Source organism: Lissotriton helveticus, chromosome 3_1, assembly GCF_964261635.1.
Source record: "Lissotriton helveticus chromosome 3_1, aLisHel1.1, whole genome shotgun sequence".
NCBI classification, from domain to species: Eukaryota; Metazoa; Chordata; class Amphibia; order Caudata; family Salamandridae; genus Lissotriton; species Lissotriton helveticus.
Genome location: NC_136061.1, coordinates 1,650,410,504 through 1,650,436,858, shown reverse-complemented (window position 1 = coordinate 1,650,436,858; position 26,355 = coordinate 1,650,410,504). Strand labels below are relative to the sequence as shown.

The 26,355-nt window shown below is 42.3% G+C and overlaps 1 protein-coding gene across 3 annotated transcripts in view; it reads right to left on the bottom strand.

Moving 5' to 3' along the window:
* DTX3L (deltex E3 ubiquitin ligase 3L) overlaps window positions 1-26,355 on the bottom strand; it is a 239,745-nt gene that overhangs the window by 95,381 nt on the left and 118,009 nt on the right. For all 3 annotated transcript variants that reach the window (XM_078682421.1, XM_078682422.1, XM_078682420.1), the window contains exon 5: window positions 2,872-3,089. In XM_078682421.1, coding sequence (XP_078538547.1) covers window positions 2,872-3,089 — 218 coding nt within the window. The remainder of the gene's footprint in view (window positions 1-2,871; window positions 3,090-26,355) is intronic.

Here is a 26,355-nt window from a genome sequence, read left to right as displayed (position 1 = left end):
CGTATCAATCTATGAAGCAACAGGTTATCCACCTTTTGTTCTTATGCGTGGTAGGAATCCTAGAACAAAGTTTACACCTGGTTGGTTATTCAAGTCTAATATTGTGCATCTGTCAGAAGATCTGTAAGAGAAAGAGCAGATGCTCTTCAAACAAAAAGAAAAGAATGGTAGGATTCCAAACATGGTGTGAAAGAGTCTGATATAATTATTGGACAATGGGTTAGGGTAAAAAAACCTGCAAAAGTTTCTAAAGAGGAGAGTAGTTTTTTTAAACCTTTGCAGGTTGTTGAAGTTATGAACAATGCAGTACGCCTCACTGATGGAAAAGTTTGGAACCTTAAGAGGATTGCTAAATACTGTGAACCTTTATCAGTTCCAAATATAGATGATCTTCATGATTCACTGTTTGATGGAAATTCTGATGTCAACATTGGTGTAAGTCCGCCAGCAATAGTAAATGATAATACTTCTAATGATTAACATAATCTGAGGCCACATAGTTCTGAATGTGATGTTGAAAGTTCTTCTGATTTATATCAAGAGAAAGTGGTCTCTGACTCCAAGCGGGAAAAAACCTCCAGTATGCTTAAAAGATTATATTTTTGAAAATGTTCCTTTGTAATATTTGCTCTGCATTCTTTCTCTTGTTCTGTATATGTTAATATTAATGCATTTCCTTACTTTTCCCTCTCCATTGTTTTAGTATGAAATGTTCATTGTTTTTCTTTTCGTTACAAAAAGAGGAGGGGGATGTGTTATGTATATCTTCCTCATTCTGTTGGAATACTCTGTAGACCTTACGTTCCATGTAACATCGAACGTGAAGCCCGTCAGTGGCTGAGAGTCAGTTACAGATGGGATAGCTGGCTTACAAGTTGTGTTCCTGAACCTACCTGCCTGTCATTGTATGGAATAAACCTACTATGAAGAGAAATCCTTATGTGTCCTTCGTAACAGTCCCACATCAGCACGTGCAATACAGCTGCACGGATACGTCTCCCAAATGTGCAATGCGACTAGCAGACCCTCTCCACTGCCGGGTCGCCACAGGTGGGGACACAAGAAAGCAGAGCCAAGAACAATTAGTCGTCCCTAAGCATGGCGCATCGCACTGGAACATGCCACAGGAAAGCATAATTCTGCAGAAAGCTCATAGGGACTCGAGAGCCGTGCAACCTGTTTTAGGATAGCAGGCTGAGTCGATGGAGAGCCCCAGAGCATGCCTCCCTTGAATATCCCAGGCTTAGGTAAGAAGGGAAACTAGACACCTGTAAATGACAGGGAAAAAGGGCAAAAAAAAATAAAAAATTAATTGATGTATTTTCATAACTTCGGACGTGTAATGTATGCACTGAAGAACACTGTAAAATGTAACGGCTTAGAAACGGGTGTAGGACAGCACTGTATCAGTCACACTTAAATATTTATGAACTTCCAAAGAGTCCAAACTAACAAATATGTGTAAAAATGTTTTACCAATTTTCATTTTTTTATAAGCTTAGTGAATCGAAGTCAGTATTTGTATGGGGGTGGGGCGGAAGAAGGCAATAAATGCAGAAAACAAACTTCTTTAGTATCAGAAAGAGCAGTTGTATATTGATGGAGTGGTAAAAAGTACCTACTAGAAAATCCCGTTGGATTGAGGATGAGCAGGCACCTTTATGTAGTGGTGCTGAGTGGGAAGGAGTGGATCCAAGGAGCTATCCTGCAACTGGGTAGTAATGCTTACAGGAGAGTAGTTTGATTTACTCAAAATGTTTAAAGAAAAATTACTTATGCTAGGCGAATTTTACTTCAAAAGAAACATCGGCTAGTGTGACTGAATAAAAAAGTAATGTTTTAAATGTAACAAATGTATGGTACCATGATATTGTAGGAACCATCATATTGATGCAGAATCCTAAAAAGGGAGAAACTAGGCTATGGGACCTGAGAAATATCTCACTGTCTAGCAATTAAAAACAAAGATCCTCATTTTTATCACTGAAAAAAACCTCAAGTCTTCTAGATCTCAAGGTCAGATTAGTAGCTGAATTGCAAAGAAATTCAGAAAAGCTAGAAGGGTGGGGTGAGGGAGCTGATGGGTTTGTTCCACAAAAAGCCGTTTTTTAGCATTTCAATTTTGAAAAGTGGTTGGCAATCACTGACCCACCCCACTGTCAGAAGGCAAGTTTCCAATTGTTCAATTAATTAACAATTGTACTTACCTTCCACCACAGGAAGATGGATCTGTTTTAGAGTTGGGTGGTAATGGAAAATTCTCAAATAATTGAAACACTAAAATCATTGTCAAATCCATTTAAATTCCCTTCACTAAACCAACAGTGGGGGACACTGTACCCGTAGATGCTACTCCAGATTTAGCACAGCTGTATCTTGAGTGGGTGTCTTTTCTCTGTTTGTATGCCACATCCTTGTTTGTCATGGAATATGGCAATGGGACTGGAATCTGGGTGGCTGGAATATATGGGGATTTGAAGTGCAGGAGTTGGACGAGAGGATAGCCTGACACTCGTGTGTTTATTTAAAGCTGGCATTTACTGAGGATCACTCAAACTTCGAGTTGTTAATTGGGAAGGGTCTCTTGTCTATGCAGTGTATTGTAATTCAATTGTCGGATGGAGAGCTGCCGTGACGGTACTTGTCTAAATGCTATTGAGTAAAATGCTAATAAAAATGTTATATAATTTTTTTAAAGTTACTTTCCCTAAAATACATGCTATTCATTAACACATCCATATCCTGGAATTTACAATAATATTTAAACAATAAATTAAGAACAAGTTCATGAGTCACATACGTTCGAGTGGTACATCACCACGAACTCAGCTTTGAGCTTATTTACACCAATAAAAGGTCTTCAGGCCTCACCTTTGCGGTCCACCATGCATGCTGGTTTTGTGATGAATATCATTCCATGTAACAATATTACTGGTTCCAGTAGTGCGAGACTGACCAATCGTGAATATCAACTTCTGATTAAAGGCTTTCTTAAGTAGATGTAAAATGTTCTGTCCTTCGTCATTGTTAGGCAAGTACGCTCTGCGGTGTGCTCCCTGGAACCTCTGGCCCGGGTTTGGATGCTTAGCCTATTTGGGAATTAAATGTACGTAATTAACACCCAAAGGACACCCAAAGGCTTAGGCTCGTGTAAACTCATAACTATGCAAGGCATATTCACATAAATTAGTCTGTTCATGTGTAACAAGCACGAAAATACATAGAATAAAAAACGTCTTAGCTTCAATATTTCACTTTTCCAAAGTATTTTTAAAGTTATTACTAGGTCAAGGAGAGGGAATTCCTTATCTACTAATGATGTATGGAATAAAGTAAACTCTGCCAAACTTTAGAAGTATATCACAAGTTACTGAGGGGTTAGACGGTAAATAATGGAATGGTGCAGAAAATTCTTGGGTAACTACCATCAATGTAACCAGTTAAGAAAAAAGCCTCAGCCTGTACCTCAGCAGATTTTACTCTACCACAGACATTGAGGTGCAGGTAGCGGCAGGCAAGCAGCAACTCTTCAAACTGCTTTGCCTGGTATCAACCCTTGGCGCAGACATGCCAAGATTCTCTGTTGGGTGAAGGGTGGCAAATGTTTCCCAGAATTCGAAGAAGATTACTTACTCTATGCCAGTGAATTCAAAAATGGTGCGGATGTACAGATGAATTCAAAAGGGTAACAGAGTATGATCTATTTTGACAGCATTAAACTGGGTGTCATTCCACAATACACCCCCGTCGTAGAATCTTCTCAGAAGTTTGTTTTGGAGGTAAAATCTTGACTGATCTTCTCGCAGGCGTGGAAGGCAAAGGTTTGCTCTTGACAAGAGGAGTAGCCTTAGAAGTGGTAGGCCTCACTGAACCCTTAGAGGGTTGTTGTTTTCTCACAACCTTAGCCCCAGGAGATGATAAAACCTCCTCAGCAGCTCTCTTCCTAGAGGCCACAGATGGCCCAGAGGCAATACTTCCTACCTCAGAGACTGGATTGTCCTGGTCCTTAAGCTTCTGTAGCCACAGAAGTAAGCGGCCCTCTCTATCCCTGAGGGTCTTTTGAGGGAGAGGGAAGGTCCTGCATATCTTGCAGTTCTTCACTTGATGATCTGGATACAGGCAGTAGATGCATTTCTTGTGAGGATCTTCTGAGAAAAAACGGAACTTACCACAAGATTCACATGGCCTGAATAACGATTTCTTAGAGGAACACATCCTAAAAACAAGAAATCCTGAAGAAATTTGAGAAGAACTGAGCAGAGCTCTGGGAGACTCCTTTCACATGACGTGCGGTAGAAAATCTGAGAGCCTGAGCCTCTGGGGAGAACATTCTGGTGGGTGCTGTCGCCTGATTGGCTGCAGTTTGGACTATGTATAATGACTATGATAGTCATACATGTGGAACTTTTTTCTTGGTACCTTTGGGCTACTTTACTTCCTGGTTTCTTGTTACCAAGGTTTTGGGATATTATGTGCATATTTATTGCTTTTCTATATACAATGAGACTCCCACTCCGACTACGGGGAATAATTCAGGCATGTGAATCTATGAAAGACACCAATACTGGAGAACCACAGATTACAGGTAAGTAACTATTGTTCTTCTCTGCTAGGGGGTACTGTGATCGAGCAGCCTTAGGCTCAAAACAGAGGAGCGCAAGACATTTGCAAATACACATATTCATTAATAAATGACACACACCACTCAAGGAGGAGATCCACGCCAATTTATAAAAATAGCAAGTATCTTTATATATGTTTAGGCACCAGAGAAAAATCATTCAGGTAAGTAAGTTTTTAAATATAATTTTTTTCCAAAAAGTGAAATCTGCAATTTTTGAGTTCTGCAATGTTATACTATGGAAGGGAGAAAAGGTTCTGCAAACAGGTACAGTACAGCGACTTATGGGACCAATCTCTACGAATTAAGGTGCGTGGTGGACAAAGTTCAAGGCAGCACCAGTAGTACACCATCAGCTGCACAGCGGCTGCCGGGTGCAAACCAGCGTCGGGAGATAATAGGTTTCTATGGAGATCGGCCACTACAAAAAGAGGCTGCATGCCATTCTAGGGGCCAGTTGCACTGAACCAACAGGGGTGCTTATGCCTCACGATGCTCAGGGACGTAGGGACACTTTTGGTTCTCTTCTTCACAACCCAGGGGCGAAGGGTGCAGGTGTGTCTTTAGGCATCAGGTTTTTCTTTACCAGATCAGTCGTGGTAGAGGGGGGGTCCTTCGTGCAGAGTCTGCAAGCGACGTCAGAGGGTCCACGTGGGGTGAAACCATGATGGACTCAGTCGGGCCTTGATGATACCATTGGCCCACGGTGGGTCAGGCTTGGAGCGACAGATGCAATGGTGGCTTCAGGTGTTGGGTTTTAGTGGTCCTTTGTTTTGGAGTTGCTGCGTGTTGCAAAGTCATCCTGTGCCTTGGGCACCCCCCAACTTTTTGCTGACTGTAACTGGTGGTAACTGACTATGACTGACCCTGGGCTCTGTTTAACTAGGCCCAGGGCTAGTGCCAAGCTAAAAGGAACACATTAGAATACAGTTAAGACACCCAACATACACTAGGGTACACTATGGTATGGTGGGGTCCCCCTGTAATTGGCATGACCTACCCCATAAGCCCCTAGTATATATTAGGGCAGGGGATTGAAACTACCTAGAAGTCCCCAGTATCCTGGGGCATGGCAGTTTAGAGGCCAGCAGATTTTCTCCACCAGCATGTGTGCAGTGCTGAAGCCTGAGGTCAGTTTAAAAGCAGCACTGGTTACCAGGACTGCTTTTAAAAAGTAAATTGTGCCCAAACTCGACTTTGGTGGTAGGGGCACTTAAACATGGAAAACCTACAATGTTTTGGCATATTAAGGACCCGCAGGGTCTCCCCTAGGTATCCCAGGGGTGGGGGTCAGTTATCTATAAGGTACACCCTTATGAAATGAGTTTTTATATGCCTGGGTAAAGTGAAACTTCACATTTTACTCCTCACATTGTTTTAAAGTGCTGCTCAAAACGACTTTGATGCTAGAAGCACTGGGTAAGGAGGATCTGCAATATTTCTGCAGATGCATAACCCCTAAAGTCTTCCCTAGTTGCACAGGGGGTGGTGGTCCTGTAGAACGTAGGGAAATAAAAATATGTTGCTAGAAAACTGTCCGAAGTCATTTTCCCCATTGCAAACCCCATGGCCCATAGGTTAACATGGTTAAAAGTTATTGATTAATAAATATTGATAGGAGAGGACTAGCCAGACCATTCAAAGACTTCCCAGAATGGTAGTAGTAAATCCAACAATATTATGATGTTGAATTCCTCCTAAAGTGTACATACAATAAGTTATAAGACTTTCTTGTTTGTAAGTCCAAATTCAGCCTTCCCGTGGTCTGCCCGGATTAGTCAGAGTTAAGTGGATTAGCCAGGCTGCTTTGAAGAGGTGATGAAGAACCCCTAGGGTTAATTACTCTGCTGGGAGGGCAGTGTGCTGGTCTATAGGAATGCCAGTCCAGGGGGTGGAGTCGTAAACCATGCGTTTAAAAGGCAGAGGGGAGACCTGGGTTTCAGTTTCACTCTGACACTCTTCACCCAGAGTCGGGGCTAGGCTTAAGGAAGGGATGTGCAGATGGAATGGGGAGAGTCCATGGAAATAAGCCATCCAAGGGGGGTGTTTAGCCAGCTCTTACCTCCTTGCTGGAAAATCAGCCATTATGGATTTTGAAGATTGGTGCACTCTGGGACACAATAATGTCACACTCTACAGGATGTGGTCATAACTTTGAGGAGTTGCCCTTCTCTCATTGGTCAGAAGTGACCTGGTGCTTGACCCAGAGAATTTTGAATAAGTATCTGAGAGGGGCAGAGCATGCCAGATCTGCTGCTTGAAACTTATTGAAGCAAGAAGTGCCCTGCTGAGAAGATTTGCTGTGTAAAGATTTCTAAGGCCTGACCTCTGAAGACTGCACCAAGTGAAACTGCAGCCCTGTGGATTACCTTGCTGCAGAAGGACTCAGTGGACTCCCTGCAAGCTAGAGGTTAACAGAGCTCACCTGGACAGCGCCACAAAGAATTCCCAGCCTGGAGCACCAGTGGATTTGTAAGGGTGTTGTTCAAGTGGATTTGGCTGTCCCACAGGAGGTCTTGGTTCTTCATCGAAAGCAGGCAATCCTTCCACGTTTCGGGATTCAACAATTGCAGGATGAGTTGACTTTAGGGCAGGTTTCAACAAGGAATGCAGACAGGCCAGTAGGGCTATTACCATGTCAGCTGCTTCATCTCTCCTCTCTGCTTTTGCGGCTCTTTGTTGTTCTCTCTCTCCTGAGGTCATCAGAATCTGCTCCTCTGGTGCCTGAATAATGAATGTAGGGGTATTAGTGGAGTATATGGTAGTAGCTAATGGGCTACTGACCCTTGGAGTCACTGCTCCCTAAAGTGGGCATAACCCTGTGCCAGAATTCCTAAATAGGTCATCACAAAGATGGCTACTTCTTAAAAATAATGTCCAACTCACAGTAGCCGACCTGAGGGGTGGTTCTAGCCTTGAGGTGGAACGCCGACTTGGCTTGCTAATTTTCCAACCTGTCCAGATGCCGAGGGGGCCCTGGACAAAAGGGTTGACTTTCTCTCCTATGAGGCGCAACCAGATGCATTTCAAAGGCGGCATCCCTTTGAGGTTTGCAGCCCAAGGATGGCTAATCAGCAGGTCATCCTGTGGGAGGGGGTGTTACACCTTCTTCCCTGGCAGACCTTTGTTCTGGGTCTCCTGAGAGCAGAGGCTCTCACCCTAGGAGGTTAGAACAGTACCTCGGTTGGCAGACTGGCAGAAACCAGTCAGCAGGCACACCAGAGCCCGGTAGGTTTTCAGGGGGCAACTCTAAGGTGCCCTCTGGGTTGCATGTATCGGTAAGCCACAACTGGAATCAGTCTGGGTTTATCAATACGAGATGTTTGATAGCCATCATATATCTGTGGAACTTGTTTTCACCAGGGTGCATCACATGTTTTAAAATGGCTTTCCTCGTCACTTCTACTGGCAGTCATAGGGCTGACCAGCACAGGGGCATTTCTGCTCCGGCAGGCATGCCCGCACATGTAATATTCAGCACCATGCCTTTGGGCCGTCAGGCCTGCCAGCTGTGAGTGCGATAGATAGAGTGATGGCGATAGATAGATAGATAGAGGGAGGGCGATAGATAGAGGGAGGGCGATAGATGGACAGATAGAAAGAGTGAGTGCGATAGATAGACAGATAGAGTGAGGGTGATAGAGTGAGGGCAATAGATAGATAGATAGAGTGAGGGCAATAGAGGGCGATAGATAGATAGATAGATAGAGAGGGCGATAGATAGTGAGTGCGATATATAAAGTGAGTGCGATAGATAGAGTGAGTGCAATAGATAGATAGAGTGAGTGCGATAGATAGATAGAGTGAGTGCAATAGATAGATAGAGTGAGTGCGATAGATAGATAGAGTGAGTGCGATAGAGTGAGTGCGATAGATAAAGTGAGGGCGATAGATAGAGTGAGGGCGATAGCTAGAGTGAGGGCGATAGCTAGAGTGAGGGCGATAGCTAGAGTGAGGGCGATAGCTAGAGTGAGGGCGATAGCTAGAGTGAGGGCGATAGCTAGAGTGAGGGCGATAGCTAGAGTGAGGGCGATAGCTAGAGTGAGGGCGATAGCTAGAGTGAGGGCGATAGCTAGAGTGAGGGCGATAGCTAGAGTGAGGGCGATAGCTAGAGTGAGGGCGATAGCTAGAGTGAGGGCGATAGCTAGAGTGAGGGCGATAGCTAGAGTGAGGGCGATAGCTAGAGTGAGGGCGATAGCTAGAGTGAGGGCGATAGCTAGAGTGAGGGCGATAGATAGAGTGAGGGCGATAGATAGAGTGAGGGCGATAGATTGATAGAGTGAGGGCGATAGATAGATTGATAGAGTGAGGGCGATAGATAGATTGATAGAGTGAGGGCGATAGATAGATTGATAGAGTGAGGGCGATAGATAGATTGATAGAGTGAGTGCGATAGATAGAGTGACGGCAATAGATAGAGGGCGATGAATAGATAGATAGAGAGGGCGATAGAGTGCGTGCGATAGAGTGAGTGCGATAGAGTGAGGGCGATAGAGTGAGTGAGGGCAATAGAGTGAGTGAGGGCAATAGATAGATAGAGTGAGGGCGATAGAGTGAGTGAGGGCGATAGATAGAGTGAGGGCGATAGAGTGAGTGAGTGAGGGCGATAGATAGATAGAGTGAGGGCGATAGATAGACAGAGTGAGGGTGATAGAGGATGGAACCCAAAAAAAAAAACATGAACGTGAAATGTAAAATTAACACAACACTGGACAGGAAGGAATTTTTCATAAGTCAAAATGTATAGAGTTAAATTAAGAGAAAGAACGAAACTGAAAGGCAGAGGGAGGAAGCATTAAATATGCCAGAAGGAAGAACGACCGGCCAGTGCAGCGATTGAAGAAAAGCCGAGTGGGCCTGCTGGAGGAAATAAGGCTGCAACAGCGTGCTGAGAGGAGGAGCGCAAGAGACCTCCGGCAGCTGCTGTCCTTATAGCGTGAAGATAGGAGACACGCTGTGGAAATAGGAGATCAGCGTCGATGCTGGTGCATTTTCTATTGTTTTAAAAAAAATAATAATAAACAAACAAAAAATTATCATGTGCCCAGAAGAGGGAGAGAGGAGGGACGAGGGATGAGAGGAGGGGCGGGAGCAAAGATAAGACGGACGGGTACTGCTCGCGCACGGAGCACATTAATGATATTTATAAAGGGAATGAGCAGCAGCTTGTAAGCAAGAAACTGGTTTATATATATATATATATATATATATATATATATATATATATATATATATATATATATATATATATACATACATCATATATAAATATATACACACACACACACATATATATATATATATATATATATATATATACACACACATATATATATATATATATATATATATATATATATATAGAGGAAGGGTGAATAACATTGGGCCGGATCATGCCCAAATTGCACACACAAAAAGTAAAGTCGATGAAGATGCTGACAGCTGCTAACAAATAAGAATTGACCAGGTTGTGACATGCGGAGAGTCGTGTAACTGATGCTTGGTAGTGGTGCATTGTCCCATTCAATGTTTAGCAGCCCTGCTCATTAATGTCTATCTCCACTGCCCGGTGGTGCTTGCAGTGCCCCAGTTCAAGTGTAGCATCAGTGCTGGCGCTGTATTATCAAACATGCATCTCCACTGCCCGGCAGTACTGGCGCTGTCTTAGTAAACGTATATCTGCACTGCAGGATAGCACTGGCACTGTACCCATGACATGTGTGCCACCTCAGCTGGGTAGGTTATTCATATTTCATTAAACATATATCTGCCCTCCTGGGCAGTGCCAGTACTGGTCATTTCCACTGCTGAGCACTGCTTGCACTGTCGCATCACGAGTACAATAAGACTCCTGTGGAGTGCCATTGCTGACTCATTAAGGCACATATTTGCCTACTGATGGGAGGGGGCTGACAATGTAGAATTAGTAGAAAAGCTCCTTTTAAATAGGCTGCCACCCATGCTGGGCATTGCTGGTAATGTATCAATAAAGGGTAGCACCCCTTCTCTGTATTACTGCCACTGCCCGGTGCCAATAGCGTAAGGCATGATGTAATTTAGAATGCAAAATGTGCGAAATCGGGGCGGGGGCAAGGCTCTGTGTGCGCCCAAGCGTCAGGCTTTTCAGATCGTCCATGAAAGAGGACGGACGGGTGTGTTAAAGAGACGCCCCGCCACATGCCAGCCCTTCACCCACATTCTCAAAGACACCATACCGAGCATGTTGCCGAAGGAAAGCGGCAGCAGCTGTGTATCTAAAGAGATGTCGGATGAATAAAGAAAAGGAACGGGCGGAGAGGAGGGGGTGGGAAGGAAACACAGGGGGACAAAGACAGGAGTGGAAAAGAGAGAGAGGAAATGGATGGAGAGATTGAGAGGAGAATTGAGAAAATGGATGAAGAGAGAAGGAAAAGGTGCAGAGGGAGAGAGATCAAGAGAGAAGCAAAGGAGGAGAGAAAAAAGGGGTAGCAAGAGGGAGCAAGAGGAGAGAAATGAAAGGGGAGCTAGGCGAGAGACAGGAAAGGGGAGTGGAGAGAGGGAACGGGGAGAGTGCACAAGGCATTAGAATGGCTAGCACGTGATGGAGGGCGCGAGCTGGAGGAGCGAGAGAGGTGGAGCACAAGAAGGAAGAGAGTTAGATAAAAGCTAAAGCGAGGAGAGGCTCCCTGAGAGGACGTGTGTTCCAAGGAAGAGGAGGGGGGGGGGGGGGACAGAACATTTAGCCCTACTAAAAATAAAGTACTAAAAGAGTTTGGGAACAAAGCCCGGTAATGGCAATTAGAATAGGTGCGGTGTAGGGCCGAGTACGCGATTTGTGAGGGAAAAGCCTAATGTGGGTATCGTATAAAAGGAGATTCGCTCTTTGCCACATCTGTTGGCCATTAGTAAACAAGCTCTGGCATTGCGCGGAGGGGGGCGGGGGAGCTGCTTCCTTTGAAGTCTGATGCCGAGGCATGGTGTGGGATGTGGCTGGCGATGTGCATGCGCCTGGCTCACATGAACTGTCCCCGATCCGCAGCTTTGGGTAGACTTTTGAAAGCCTTCATATTATCTCGACAAACAAGCATTGCTAAAGCAATGCTGTAGTCGAGACCTAAAAAGAAAAAAAAATCCTACTCTAGTCTTCAGTCCTGTAACTTGAAAGGGTAGCATTGTTTCTCTACTGACTTGTACAGAAGGTAATAGGCTGTATGGCAGCAAGAAAGCCGTACACAAAATCTGCATACACCAGCAGACTAGTAGTAGTAATCTTTAAGAAGTGTCATGATCGAGTCAATCCACATGCAGGTACTGTGACCATGCTCCAGTTTATGCTTTTGTTTGCAGAAAAAAAGGTCACAATTTGGGGATTGTCAAAGGCTATCTTGACGCCATCTTGGCACAGGGCTACTCACACAACCAAGTTACCGGTTAAAAAACACAACTGTGGTGAGGTTTACAGATAAACGTACCTCTTTTCTGGTCTCTCTGTGAGAACATTATATGACATAGGACACAGATATTTGTACATCGTAATGATCCAGGCAGAGGTAGTAAGAAAGTATGCCATAGTCCAACCTGATTATCCATTGTTACAGGCGTGTATAGCAAAGAAACACCTATCAGTAAAAAATATTTTTAATGAAAAACTATGTTTATAATAGGAAAAAGTTTATTTTTAGGAATTTAGCAACTTGAACCATGCCCATATAATGCAATTAGCCAGGTTTGCACATGTATTATAGTAAAACATGAACAAATTAGCAAAGTTTGTGAATAACATGCACTTAAGTATGTGGTTTACAGAATGTGTCAGTTTTTTTAGTTTCATAAAATAATTTTTTATTCGTATTCCAAAAAAACAAATCATAGAAATTGCAGCTGTGAAAAGACGAATGTGTAGTTTAAACACAACTAGGCGATAATATGTTGTTTATCAATTAATCAAGATGAAAATAACAGTCCGGTGAAGGGGCAGGAATTGTATTATTGAGTCTGTCTAATAGATTTAAAAACCAATAAGTTGTATTTAAGATGTTCAGGATAACACATCATTTAAGACACACCAAATGCGCAAGTCTATATTTTCTTTAGATGCGACCAAGGCCTTTGATTCTGAGGAATGTCCTTACTTAATGGTGACCTTTAAGAAGCTGGGCTTTGGCCAACAATTTCTGTTCTGGGTAAAACTGTTATATATTGAGCCCATGACTAAGGTGGGGTCAATGGTGTGCTATTGGAAACGTTTGCCATAAATAGGAACACAAGGCACGGTTGTCCCTCTCTCCTATGTTTTTCAACTTGGCTTTGAAACATTTAGGCATGCAGGTTCTAGAAGGATGCCATCAAGGAGGAGCTTGACTGGAAATCCGAGTTGGAGGCTCGAATAACACTGTACGCAAATATTTTATTACATGTCACACATCCTAAGGCTTTGATAAACAGTGTTTTGCAGATATCCAGGGCTTTTTCCATGCACCTAGCATTCACCATAAATTAGCAAAAGTCAGTATTATACCGGTTAGCAGCAGGGGATCAGATGCACAAGTTATTTCCACCATACAGTGTGAGTCCAGTGTCTTACATATTTCGATGTTTATTTAACAAGTAATGTCGATATTTTCATAGATCTAATTTGCTTACGGTCATGGATGACTTTCAGGATGATGAAAAGCATTGGAGAACATTGCTCCTCTCACTTCTCGGCAGAGCAGCAGTTTACATGGTGTTTTTCCTTCCCAAACATCCGTATTTGCTTCAGAAAACACTCTACTATTTATATGATGCCTTCTTTCAATGGGTAGAAGACATAGTGAACAGACTATTGTTGGACGGGGTCCTGCTAGAATCAGTCTTAAAGTTGCCTGCATAAGGTATATATGATAGGGGAATAGCACTTCCTGATTTGTAGAAACCCTATTGGGTCTCACTTATGATGGCAATAAAGGAATGTGCATTTGCGACACAACAGGACCCATCGATCAGGGTAGAAAGTCATGCGTTAAGCATGGTGAGGTACTTGGTAGCATTATATGGTGATAGGCACACAACACAACTGCCCTCACATTCAGACGCTGTAGTTAGGATGTGGAAGTTAATCACAGAGAACTTAGGATGGGTCCGTATAATAGCTAGTTACATTCCTTTGGGCCAAAGTTACAATTTATAGGAGCAGAGGCGGCTGCATGGCTTCGGTTGGCGAGATATTGTATGGATTTCTGACTTGGAGGATGTATAGGGACACACGTGTTAAAAACCTTTGTCCAATTACAGGAAGGAAGAATACATTACCTACAGTTTAAAAATGCACTGCGTGTACACTCTCCCCTGCAGATACCCAGTTCACAGATTGTCTTCGATAGACAAGACTTTGATCAACAATATTCTGGGGTTACAAATTGAAGTGTTGATGGGAGGAAGATATAAGCGAGCTAAAAGAGTAAGAATGGGATGGACCGTAACATTTTCTCATGAAGTGGCTGTAAAGCAGGCTTCAAACCTATACAACTAAAACTACAACACAGAACCTACAATACAAGAACTGGAGTTTAGGGAAAATTAGAAGGACTGACACCGATCCATGCTTGAGAGGTTGTGGGTAAGTCGTAGATTTTATCATACGGTCTGGAAATACCCCTGATCTGAAAGATTACGGAATGGAGAGAGCGATTGTTTGAATGCAGTTTAGGAACTGGGCAGTCAAAGGAGGCCAAACTAATGATTCTGGGAATTGGGGATATTGATTTGTTGCTCATAGTTGCATGCAGAGATAAAATGTGGGGAAGTCAAGTATTGCCTTTGACGGAGTGCTGGTACTAAGAAATGGATGCATGCATTCCGGCTGTAAGATATGTCTATGAAGGCAAGGGGAGCCATAAGAAGTATGAAAATATCTGGGGGCTATAGCAATTGAGAAGTAATCTGGTAGACAGGATTGATGTAGATAAGAAGTTTATTATCAGCAAACAGCTTATACATCCACAGAGTCCTGAAGTCTCTCTCTCACTGTTCAACTCCCAGATACAGAATGTTGAAGCACAGAGGAAACATAACAATTCTAAAGAATCTACTAACTGAGAATACTACACACCTTCCCCCCTTAAAAATAAAAAAATATTACAAAAAATAAAAAAATAAGATTATTGAACAAAATCCCGCAATTTGACAGGAGTATGTTTGATGCGAGAACTTTTCCTCAAATCAATCACATTGCTAGGTTCTATAATAACATTACCCACATGTTTGTCGTTGTCACAAGATAAGCAAGGAACATGACTGAGAATTGCTTGAACTCATAGAACTACAGTATCAGAAATTGGTATATCACCCCCAAATGTGTCTAACATGGCAGAATAACTTTCGGAATTGTCACCAGACTTGGATGAACAAGGTTGTTGAGAGACCATCTTAAAATTTCCATTTTACATAAAGATATAAGTCTAAAATTCCAAATGTTGCCACCCTCTACTCTTACAGCCTTGCTAAAAACTTCCAATACGCTGCATGGATCAGACCATCTAGCCCACCTATTGCCATGAAAACCACCAAATTTGACACGTACAAAATCTCCAATCCTAATTTTTTAACTACGAGTAGACATACTCAGTGAATTACCTCTCATCTTATCCTGATACTTCAAAACTTTATCTCTAACTTGAGAACAATCAATAGAAGAATCACAAGGAATTTTAATCTTCATCCACCAATGTAAAAGTTTGGAACCAGGTTTTCTACCACGTAACATCTCAAAGGGGGGAAAACCTGTAACAGAATTAGGAGAAGTACGGTATGACAACAAGGTCGCACGTAAAGCTTTTTTCCACTCCAAACCACTCCTAACTGCTAATTGAATAGACTATTTAATAACTCTATTAAAGCGTTCTATTTGACCATTGGCCTGAGGGTTATAATTGGAAACTCTTATGTACTATCCCACATCTATCAAGAAACAACTTGAACTCTCTGCTGATGAATTGAGGCCCATTGTCCGAAACTATTTCTGCCGGAATACCTTCCCTACAAAAGACCTCATCCAAAAACTCGATCACTTGCGCTGAACCAATCTTATCAACAATCTTCAACTCAGGCCATTTAGAGAAGTAATCAATTAACACTAAAGCAAACACATCCTTTTTGGCAGACAAATTAAGCAGACCAATAATGTCAATACCAAGTTTTTTCCACGGACTCGTAACAAACTCAATGGGAGAAACATCAGTAGACACAGGTTTGACAGATTTGTCACTTTTAAGAAACGGAGGACACCTAACCCATTTGTCAACCATGCCATCAACTCCTGGCCACCAATAAAATTCTCTTATACTCCTTTTTGTGCTGGACATGCCCACATGGCCTTCATGAGCCATTAAAATTTTTTCTCTCCTAACTTTTTGGGGGGAACAATTTTATCACCCCTGGTTACAAAACCATGATCGAACATAAGTTCATCTTTTATTTTACAAAAAGATGAAAGATCTGCAGACAATTTGCATTCCTCAGGCCAACCCAATTGCATGATTTTTACAATATCAGACAAATCACTGTCTTGGCACATAGCAGCTTTCCACTCATTTTCAGAAATAACGTCAGACAAGAATTTGGAGTTCTCCCCATTAACATCTTCAATAGAAAATGCTACATCAAAGTCCATACCAATGTTCGGAATATCCAGAGTGTCAGATAACGGTAACCGAGACATACAATCGGCATGTACGTTGAAACAGCCAGGAACATATTCGACCACACACTGAAATTCCTGTAATTTGACAGCCAAACGTGCCAGGCGAGCAGTCAAAGTTCTACCACCTCCAGTCGCTAGCATATTAATTAGTGGCTTATGATCAGTTCGCAAACAAAACTTGGTGCCCCACAAAAACTGTCTAAAATGTTGCACAGCCCATGTACATGCTAATAGTTCCTTCTCGATGGTGGAATAATTATATTCAGCACCACGAAGAGTTCTTGATGCATATGAAACCACATATTCTTCACTCATGTTTTTTTTTGCATTAATACAGAACCCATTCCAACATTACTAGAGTCAACAGATACAATACAATCTTTACCAATTTCAAATGGTCGTAGAAAAAGAGCATTGACAATTTCTTTTTTAAGGGATCCAAAAGCACATTGTTGTTCATTGTTCCATACAGATTTTACATTTTTCTTTAGCTAAGATCTCAATGGATGAACTCTGGAAGAATAATCCTGTACAAATTTACTGTAAAATTCAGTGAGACCTAGAAATGATACAAGTTGTTCCTTTGTTGATGGAGCAGGAGCATTAGAAATACTTTGAATGTGATTGAATTTGGGCTTAATACCTTGGGAAGAAATTTCATGGCCAAGATATTCCACTTTACTTTGCCTAAATTTACACTTAGAGAATTTTAAGGTCAGACCTTTTTCCTGTACACATTGTAATACTCTATCCAAATGTTTATCATGATCTTCATAGTCTTTTCCAAAGATTAAGATATCATCCTGGAAGGCGACAGCACCAGCACACCCTGCCAGAACTTCCTTCATAAGTCTTTGGAAAACTGACGCTGCGCTGGCTAAACCAAATGGCATGCAGCGATACTGAAACATACCTACAGGTGTGATAAAAGTAGTTAAAAATGTCGAATCCTCATGCAGGACCACTTGGTGGTATGCACTAGCTAGATCTATTGTGGAAAAAACACAAGCACCAGAGAGTGTGGAAATTAATTCATGAATATGGGGTAAAGGGTGCCTGTCAATACAAATGTCTTTATTTAAACTACAAAGGTCCACACATAAACGAAGTTCGTCGTTGCTCTTAAGTGATAAAACCACTGGAGAGACCCAGGGGGACGATTCTGTAGGTTCAATGATTTTTTTAGATACTAATTCAGACAGAATCAATTTTAATTTATCCCGATATGCCAATGGTACGTTTCTAACTCTATGTCGGACAGGAACTGCACCTTCCTTGAGAATGATTTTGTGTTGGAAATTAACAAATGCCCCTAAATTATCAGTAAAGATCGAAGGAAACATATTTCTTAATTTACTCGTGAACTCATCATTCTCAGGAGGTACAATATACACAGGTGGAGATGCATTAGGATCAAGCTTAATGCCCATTTCTTGTTGATGAGGCCAACCAAGGATGGACACTCCTATGGTTGCAACATAAACCTTCCCTCTGGTTGTTCTATCCTTGAACTTAAGATCAGCCCACATGAACCCATCAAGGTCAATTTTGTGACCCGAATAACCACCCGGTTGAACATCAGGTGGTAGTAATTTCGTAGCATTCCAAAATTTGTTAAAAACATTTCTTCCTATAATAGTGTACCAAGCGCATGAGTCAATTAGCATAGAAATTTCTTTACCATTTATAGAAATGTTATCACTGGGAAAACTTTTACACTTGGTACCTCCAATACATAGTAAACTAATGATTTCTGACACTTGTTCAGGGTCTTCACTGTGTTCAAATGATATTAAGTTAACTTTTTGGGAAGATCTACACATCTTGATAAAATGTCCCGGTTTCTTGCATTTAATGCATATTTTATTCCATGCAGGACATCCTCTGTAGCTTCCTACATGGTCCGTGCCACCACACCTATAACAAACCACTTGAGCTTTTTTCCCAAAAAACGTATTATCTTTTCCAAAATTCTCTTTCTTAGTAGGAATAAAAGAAGATTTCCTAAAATTGGCATGCTCTTTTACTACTGCAGGAATTATTTCTTTACTTTTAACAGTTTGGCCCCTAATTTCACTAACAAAAATTTCTGATTGTTCAATTCCTTTAGCAATATTTAGCACGGCACTTAAGGAAGATTCTGTTCCCATCCATAAACGTTCCTGAATTTTCTTACTTTTCGTCTTCATCATAATCTGATCTCTCAAGGCTTGTTCAAAATTTATCGTTTCAAAAGCACACGAACCAGCTAAAGTGCGCAATGCAGCTACATAATCTTCAATAGATTCGTCCACTTTCTGTGCTCGGGAATAACATTTAAATCTCTCCATAACTGTGTTGATCTTCCTACCAAATCTAATACTCATTTGTTTGACTGTCACCTCAAAGACATTAATGTCACCAGAACCTTCTATGGGAGGTAGATTAGCTAATTCTTTCAAACCCGCTCCTCCTAAACAATTTCTCAAAAGTGCAAGTTTCCTCTTAGGAGAACATCCATCTTCCTCCAATACATCCACATAAGCCAAAAACATTGGGTACCATAACTCCCATTCCATTTTTGGTTCTCCTGCCACTGGTAGAAAATGTGGAGGAGCAATAATATTGGACATATCGCACTTTAAGCTTAAATAAATAATTTGTTAAACAATTGCAATACACAAATACCTAAATTAAAAGATAGAAAGTTAAAATAATAATTTAAAATAACAAATGTAGTCACCGAGATCCACAAAGTCAGGGTGTTTTCAAATTAAGGTACGAATCAGGAAGTCCAAAAACGATAATAAATAGTACTTCTCACTAATGTCAGCGATGAAAAGAAAGCAAAATGCGGTAGAAAGCTTCCAACATGTGAGTTTCTTTAGTTACTGGAATTGCTTCGTACAGCGTTGCCTGGTGATAAAAATAAACAAAAGATGGCGGCCAAAACGTAGTGCGTAGAGGGACGCGCTGATGTCACTGGATTGGAATACTGACGGAAACGCTGTGGCAATTCTAAGAAGGCAGCGAGGTAGACGCGCGACAAACAGTAAGTGAAGTGCGCCCTTTAAACGATGCCGCATTGAACATTAACGATAGAAAGATGCCGCTAGACTTCACCCTGAATATCCTGTAGTTAGAATGGCAATAGTCTTAAATACGCGGCTGCCCGATAACCACAGCCGATGCCAAGCCCAAACAATCAGGTGTAAAAAAAACAAACGCAAATTTGGCACACTTCTCAGGTTAACACACTTCTCAGCACATAAACACCATTGGAGATGATCACCGTTGGACAGAGAAGCTAGGCAAAACATCCAATGTGCCCAAAAAAATGATGAACACGGATCCACACACAATATCTATGCAGTGGCACCAAAGATCATTTAAACAGTGTTTCAAAAACAAGTGCACGTTGGCGTTTCAATTGGAAACGTGACAATCATAAAATTCAAAGGGAATAATAAGTAGTAGATGAACAGCCGCTGGTGCAATCAAAACACGGACTAAATAAACAGCCGCAGGTGCAATCAACAGACAAATCTAATTAAATACATTAGAGAGAAGTGAACGCTGTTTGGAAATAAAAACAAATCTTCTTGTAAGGTTCTTCTTCTTTGTAAATCCCGATCTTCTTTAGTTTATTATCAGCAAACAGCTTATACATCCACAAAGTCCTGAAGTCTCTCTCTCACTGTTCAACTTCCAGATACAGAATGTTGAAGCACAGAGGAAACATAACAATTCTAAAGAATCTACTAACTGAGAATACTACAGAGTGCAAGAAGTCTACTATGCACAGATATAGTAAGCTAAGTTCAGCAGTCTGCACCTACTCCTTGATGAATGTATGACTACAGGGGAGGTGCTCTCCCATCATGAGCATGATGTCAATAAGTACCCCAAAATAGGGTGCCAATGCTGGGCTACAATAGACAGGTATGAGAGCCTTATGTCTCATTTACGTGTACAGGATGTATGCATTAGTTAGGCAGGGAGTTCCCCAGCCCTGAAAAACAAAGTTGACCTGTTTAGGCTTAGACACCTGTCGAAACATGAAAGCAATTTATTTCAACATCTTTTTATTAAGCCTCAGTCTGAGACACACATAATAAAAGGGCCACATTGACACAGCGATAAGCCTACAACCCTCATGGGGCCGGCCGCGTTAAAGAACTCATGGTGTGGACTCTGCGTGGGCCGGTATCTCCAATCACATTCGTCGACCTGCACATCAAGATTAGTCCAGATCCCATTAAGTCGCTCAGAAAGGGGGGTCCAAAAGCGCAGTCCAGCACACCCCAGTGATACCCCGCCTTATATAGCGTCCCGCAAGGCGGGCAGGTACAAACAGATCAAACAGAAACAAACAACCGGCCCTAGGGGCCCAACACTCAATCAGAAGTCTAGTAGAAGGCAGCAAAGAGAGTAAAGCAGAGGTTAGAGGGAGCAGAGAGGAAGAGCAGAGGAAGCTAGGGGGGACAGTCATAGCAGCGAGGTCGAGAGAGCCCGGGGAGAGGGGGGGCCGTAGCCATCGGAGCACCCTTCAGAGGGTCCATTCCCACGTCACAGGTTGCGAGGGGTAAAGGGGAGCACCGCATCTTTCACCAATTGCAATGCACGCAGCGCCGGGGGCATATTCCTAGCATATTCGCTCCTGCAAAGATAAGTCACTAGTGGCCGCCAAACCTTTTCAAAGTGGGTCGTGCGACACTGTAGCCTAGCCGAGAGTAATTCCATAGTGATGACCTGCCACAGTCTGCCGAACCATACATGAAAGCAATTTATATGTGGATAGATGAATCATTGTTCGTCACCATTTAACCACTCACACTAATTTTTAACCATATCAATGTTTACTTATTTTTCAAATGGACTCCTATCGTTGTCATGCATAAGAATATTTTTAAACTCCCTTTATGGCTGAGTCCACCAGAGTGGTATTGTCCTACTCTAGTGTGGGGGACCGCAAAATATGAAGCATGCCACGATAACTTGTGGGTGAGGCGACCTCACAAATATATGTTTTAATCCCTGTTTTTTCAGTGAATTGCAACATAAGTTATTCGCAACTCAGGCACCAGTTGTGATATATATGTTGAGTTAGGAGGAGGCCTACCCTCTTTGTGTGATTGTATAAGTGCAAGAGTTGCGTCATGATTAGTAGAGCAATGGTTGGCAGGCAAGGTATCTAATGCAGGTGCGAGTGAAGCCAGTGGAAGTGCCCCAATTTCGGTTGTCTCCAGTGCATGTATGATGATTCTCGATGCTTATAGTTTATTTCTAATTACAAAGCTAAAAATGTTTTGGAAAGAAATCCTGTTAAATCCCATTACAAAAAAGTATTAAAAAACAATGGTGTGAAGTATAAATTGCATTGGTCTTCTTTGAGACCTATAGGATGTTACCCTAAATGCACCCACAAAGACCTTACAAAGAATAATATTTTCTCATTATTGAACAAACTGTACTAATTCGGTTTTATTTTGTTCTATTTTTCAAGGCTGAGTGACTACCAAATTCCAGTCACTTGACATCATTTACACTGGGACGATAACTACTATTTTGGGCTATTTGCAACATGTCTGTGCAGGTTTGAGATGACATGAAATCTCCAGGCATATAAACTAATCTTAACTTTATTGTTTGCCATCCTAAAAGTAATGTGGGGATTTCCAACCCAGGTGTCAAAAGCAGCGATTTAGAACCCATTGTCAACATATGATTCACACTCTCTCACACGCCTATGAACAACGTGGTAAATTTGATGTGGCTGAACAAAACTACAACATGCATCGCAAAACTGTTCAGGATTTTCCCTGGAACAGGCTTGACGAGTGTGACTGTTGCAGTCATTGGCAGTAACCTGAAGGGTTCTGGTTTAAGATTTTGCACGGGTTAAACTTTAACAACGCACGACTGTTGGAAACCGGTTTTTCACTGCTTCCTGGTGTGTGTCACGTGGATGATCAAATGACTCAGTCTTGGGAGATTGGTTTCAGTACTTGGCAATCAAAGGCAAAACATAAACAGCACAGTGGTAAGGTGCTAGAAGTTGTTTTTTAAACTTTCGACACAGCTTTACATACGTGATGATACAGTGTGGCATTTCTAAGCTTGTCCCAACAGTGTGACAGTTCCGACACTTAATCATTCGACAAAGTACTTACATCGTATAGAAAAACCAAAGTCCTGCCTCAAGACCCTCACGTTTCTATAGCTTCCAATGTTTCAGAGTGCTCTCGTGTGACATTTTCATAATTTCAGTGTCGTTATGAGTGACATTCAACCAGTGGCGGTTTCTCCGTTATGGCGGAGGAGTGTTGCCCTGCTGCTGAAAGTCAGCAGTGGCAAGGGCATAAATATAATGATAATAAAACGTTTTGTTATCATTTTATTTTGCGTCCATGCCTGCCAGCCGAAGGCGGTGCATGGACAGCCACAGTGATGCTGCAGCACCAGAGTGGGGGGGGGGGGGGGGGAGGGATTGGTGGGCACTGCTAAATGCACATGATGGTTTGGCTGGCCACACCATCATGCACACCTAGCTGTGTTGTACAGCTGGGTGGAGAAACCAACACAGGCTCTTAATCCATGACTTCTTCACTGGCTCCCCGTAGAGAAGAGGGTCACCTTCAAACTCCTCACGCACGCCTACAAATCCCTTGACATCGGACCCAAATACCTCAACGATCGAATATCCTTCCAAGTACCCAAGAGGAACCTCTGCTCCGCCGATCTCGATCTGGCAGAGGTCCCCCGCATTCGCAGAAATAGAACCAGCAGGAGAGCTTTCTCCTACATCGCGGCCAAGACCTGGAACGAGCTCCCTGCGAACATCAGATGCTTCCCGACCCTGCACTCGTTCAGGAAGAACCTCAAGACCTGACTCTGACTGATCCGGAGCTGCCCCCAACACCTAGAGACCCTCACGGGTGAGTAAGAAAATGCTACTTACCGGTATGCATCTGTTCTTGGCATGTAGAGCTGCAGATTTTTACACTGTGCATTAGATCGTCACCTGGTGTTGGGCTCGGATGATTGCATGTTGTTGTCGTCTTGGAAGAAGTCTTTGTAGTCACGAGATAGGTGACTCCTCCCTTGGACGATAGTGTGCATGGGCATTGGCTCCATCCTTAGATTGATTTTCGCCATGATGGGAAATGATGGAGTTAGTAGAAAGAAACAAAAGATGTTGATGCGTGTATATCTAATTAAGATAAATCTGGAACAGATACAAGTCCCGGGGAGGCGGGAGGGCGTGTAGAAATCTGCAGCTCTACATGCCAAGAACAGATGCATACTGGTAAGTTGCATTTTCCGTTCGGGGCATATGAGCTGCAGATTCTACACTGTGCATCGATTGTGCAGCAGTATCTCCCCTAGCCGTGGTCACCTGTATCCGCTGCAGTAGTTTGAAAGAGAGTTTTGAGGACAGCTTGGCCTACTGCAGCTTGCTGCTTGGCTTGCACATCAACACAATAGTGTTTAGTGAAGGGGTCTGTTGTAGACCATGTTGCTGCCTAGCAGATGTCTTCTAGGGGAATGTTCCCTAAGAAAGCCATGGAGGCTCCTAGTTTGCGTGTGGAGCTCTAGGAGGAACTGTTAATGTGTGTTTTGCTTTATGATAACATATGTGTATACATTTAACAATCCACCTTGCAATTCCTGATTTAGAACTGGGGTTGCCTTTATGTGGTAGAGAGAAAGCTACAAGTCGAAAGGACTTGGTCCTATCGATGTAATAGAGAAGAGCTCTTTTGACATCTAATGTGTGTAAAGCTCTCTCTGCTACAGAGTCTGGGTTTTGAAAAAACACCGGTAACAACAGATTGGTTTAGATGAAAAGGAGTAATTACTTTAGGAAGGAATTTAGGATTAGTTCTTAGAACCACCTTGTTACAGTGTAATTGTAAGAATGGTTCTTGTATAGTGAAAGCTTGAATCTCACTAACTCTTCTAAGAGAGGTAATGGCAACAAGGAAAGCAGTTTTCCATGTGAGAAATTGTAGTTCACATTTGTGTAAAGATTCAATAGGGGGTCCCACGAACCTGGTAAGAACAATGTTTATGTCCCACACTGGAAAGGGTGGTAACCTAGAAGGAATAATTCTCTTTAATCCTTCCATAAAAGCTTTTATTGCTGGTACTCTAAACAACGACATATGTTGTCTGTTTTGTAGGTATGGGGCAATGGCTGCAAGATGTAAACGTATAGATGAATATGCCAGATTACATCTTTGTAAATGGAGAAGGTAACAGATGATATTTTGTATGGAAGCATCTAAAGGATCAATTTGATTATTATTGCAGTAAATTGCACATCTTTTCCATTTAGCAGCATAGCAAGCTCTAGTAGTAGGTCTTCTGGCTTCTTTAATGATATTCATACAGTCTGGTGGCAGGTTAAGGTAACCAAACTCTAAGACTTATGGAGCCAGATCGCCAGATTCAGTTGACCTGGATCTGGATGCCTGATGTCTCCCTGGTTCTGCGATAGCATGGATGGTGTCAGAGAGAGATTTTGGTGTGGAACTAGAGAGAGTTCTAGTAGCGTGGTGAACTACGGTTGGCGTGCCCATGTGGGAGCTACCAGCATTAGTTTGAGAGACTGTTGTCCGAGCTTGCGTACCACTAGTGGTATTAGTGGGGTTGGAGGAAAAGCGTACGGAAATCTGCATGACCACTTCATCCATATCGCATTGCCCTTGGACAATGGGTGTGGAAACCTGGCGGCGAAGGTTGGGCATTTTGCGTTTTTGTGTGTGGCAAACAGGTCTATGTCTGGATGACCCCACTTGTGAAAGAATGTTCCCATTCGTGAATCTGTTGTGTCTGTCGACTTAACAGATCAGCTATCTGATTGTGAACTCCTGGAAGGTGTTCTGCAAGCAGATATATCTTTTGTGGAATGACCCATCTCCAAATTTTTTGTGCGAGCTGGGTCAGTTACAGGGAATGTGTGCCTCCTTGTTTTTGTATGTAGTACATGGCTGTCATGTTGTCCGTCCAGATTAAGACCGCTTTGTTCCGTATGTGCACTTGGAAGGATTTCAGTGCCAGGAAAATCACCAGGAACTCTAGGTGATTGATGTGAAGCACTTTTTGTTGAGCATTCCATCTTCACTGAGTTGTGTGGTGGAGCAGATGTGCTCCCCATCCTGTGAGGGATGCGTTTGTTGTCAGTACTATCTGTGGAACAGGCTCGAGGAACGGCCGCCCTCTGGACAAGTTTTTGGTGTTCCACCACTGCACAGAGCGATGTGTGCGGCTGTCCACCAACACCAGGTCTGTTAGTTGTCCTTGTGCCTGATTCCACTGATGTGCTAGACATTTCTGCAATGGGCACATTTGCAGTCTTGCATATGGTGCAATATGCCTATAAATTGCATGAACACTCTGTTGGTTTTGAAACCTTGTGACTAAGGCTTGAATGCTTTATATCCTGGCTGGACTGGGATAAGCTAGAGCTGTATTGGTGTTTATGGTAGCCCCTAGGTATTGATGTACATTAGAGGGATGTAGATGTGACTTGGTGTGGTTTATTGTAAACCCCAAGTTGTTTAGTGTGTGAATCGTGTGAGATGTGTGATGAACACACTGGTTGAATGACTTGGCCATTATGAGCTAATCGTCTAAATATGGGAAGACATGGATATGTTGTCTTCTGAGATGTGCTGCTACTACTGCTATGATAAGGTAAAGGTTGCCTTCAAGGGGTTTTTGTTTGGGTCAAAATATTTCACAAATTTTTGTAAGAAATAAATCACAGGCCTAAGTTATTTTGGCCCCAGCTAAACAATAGCATATCACTTCACAAATTTACAGTGGTTATTATTTGATTGAACAAAAGAGCACAGAAACCGGTGTATATAAAATATATATTCACTTTATATATTTAAGGGTCCTAGAAATGTATATAACCAATGTAACAAGAAGGGAAACCATATATAATCAAAAACACCTTCACTGTAACATTTTATAACACGTTTCTTCTTTGTTAAAATTGGATAAAAAAATTAATAGAAGAAAAAGCATGGGTCGACGTTTCGGTCTCTATACTGAGACCATCTTCAGGACAATACAAATATAC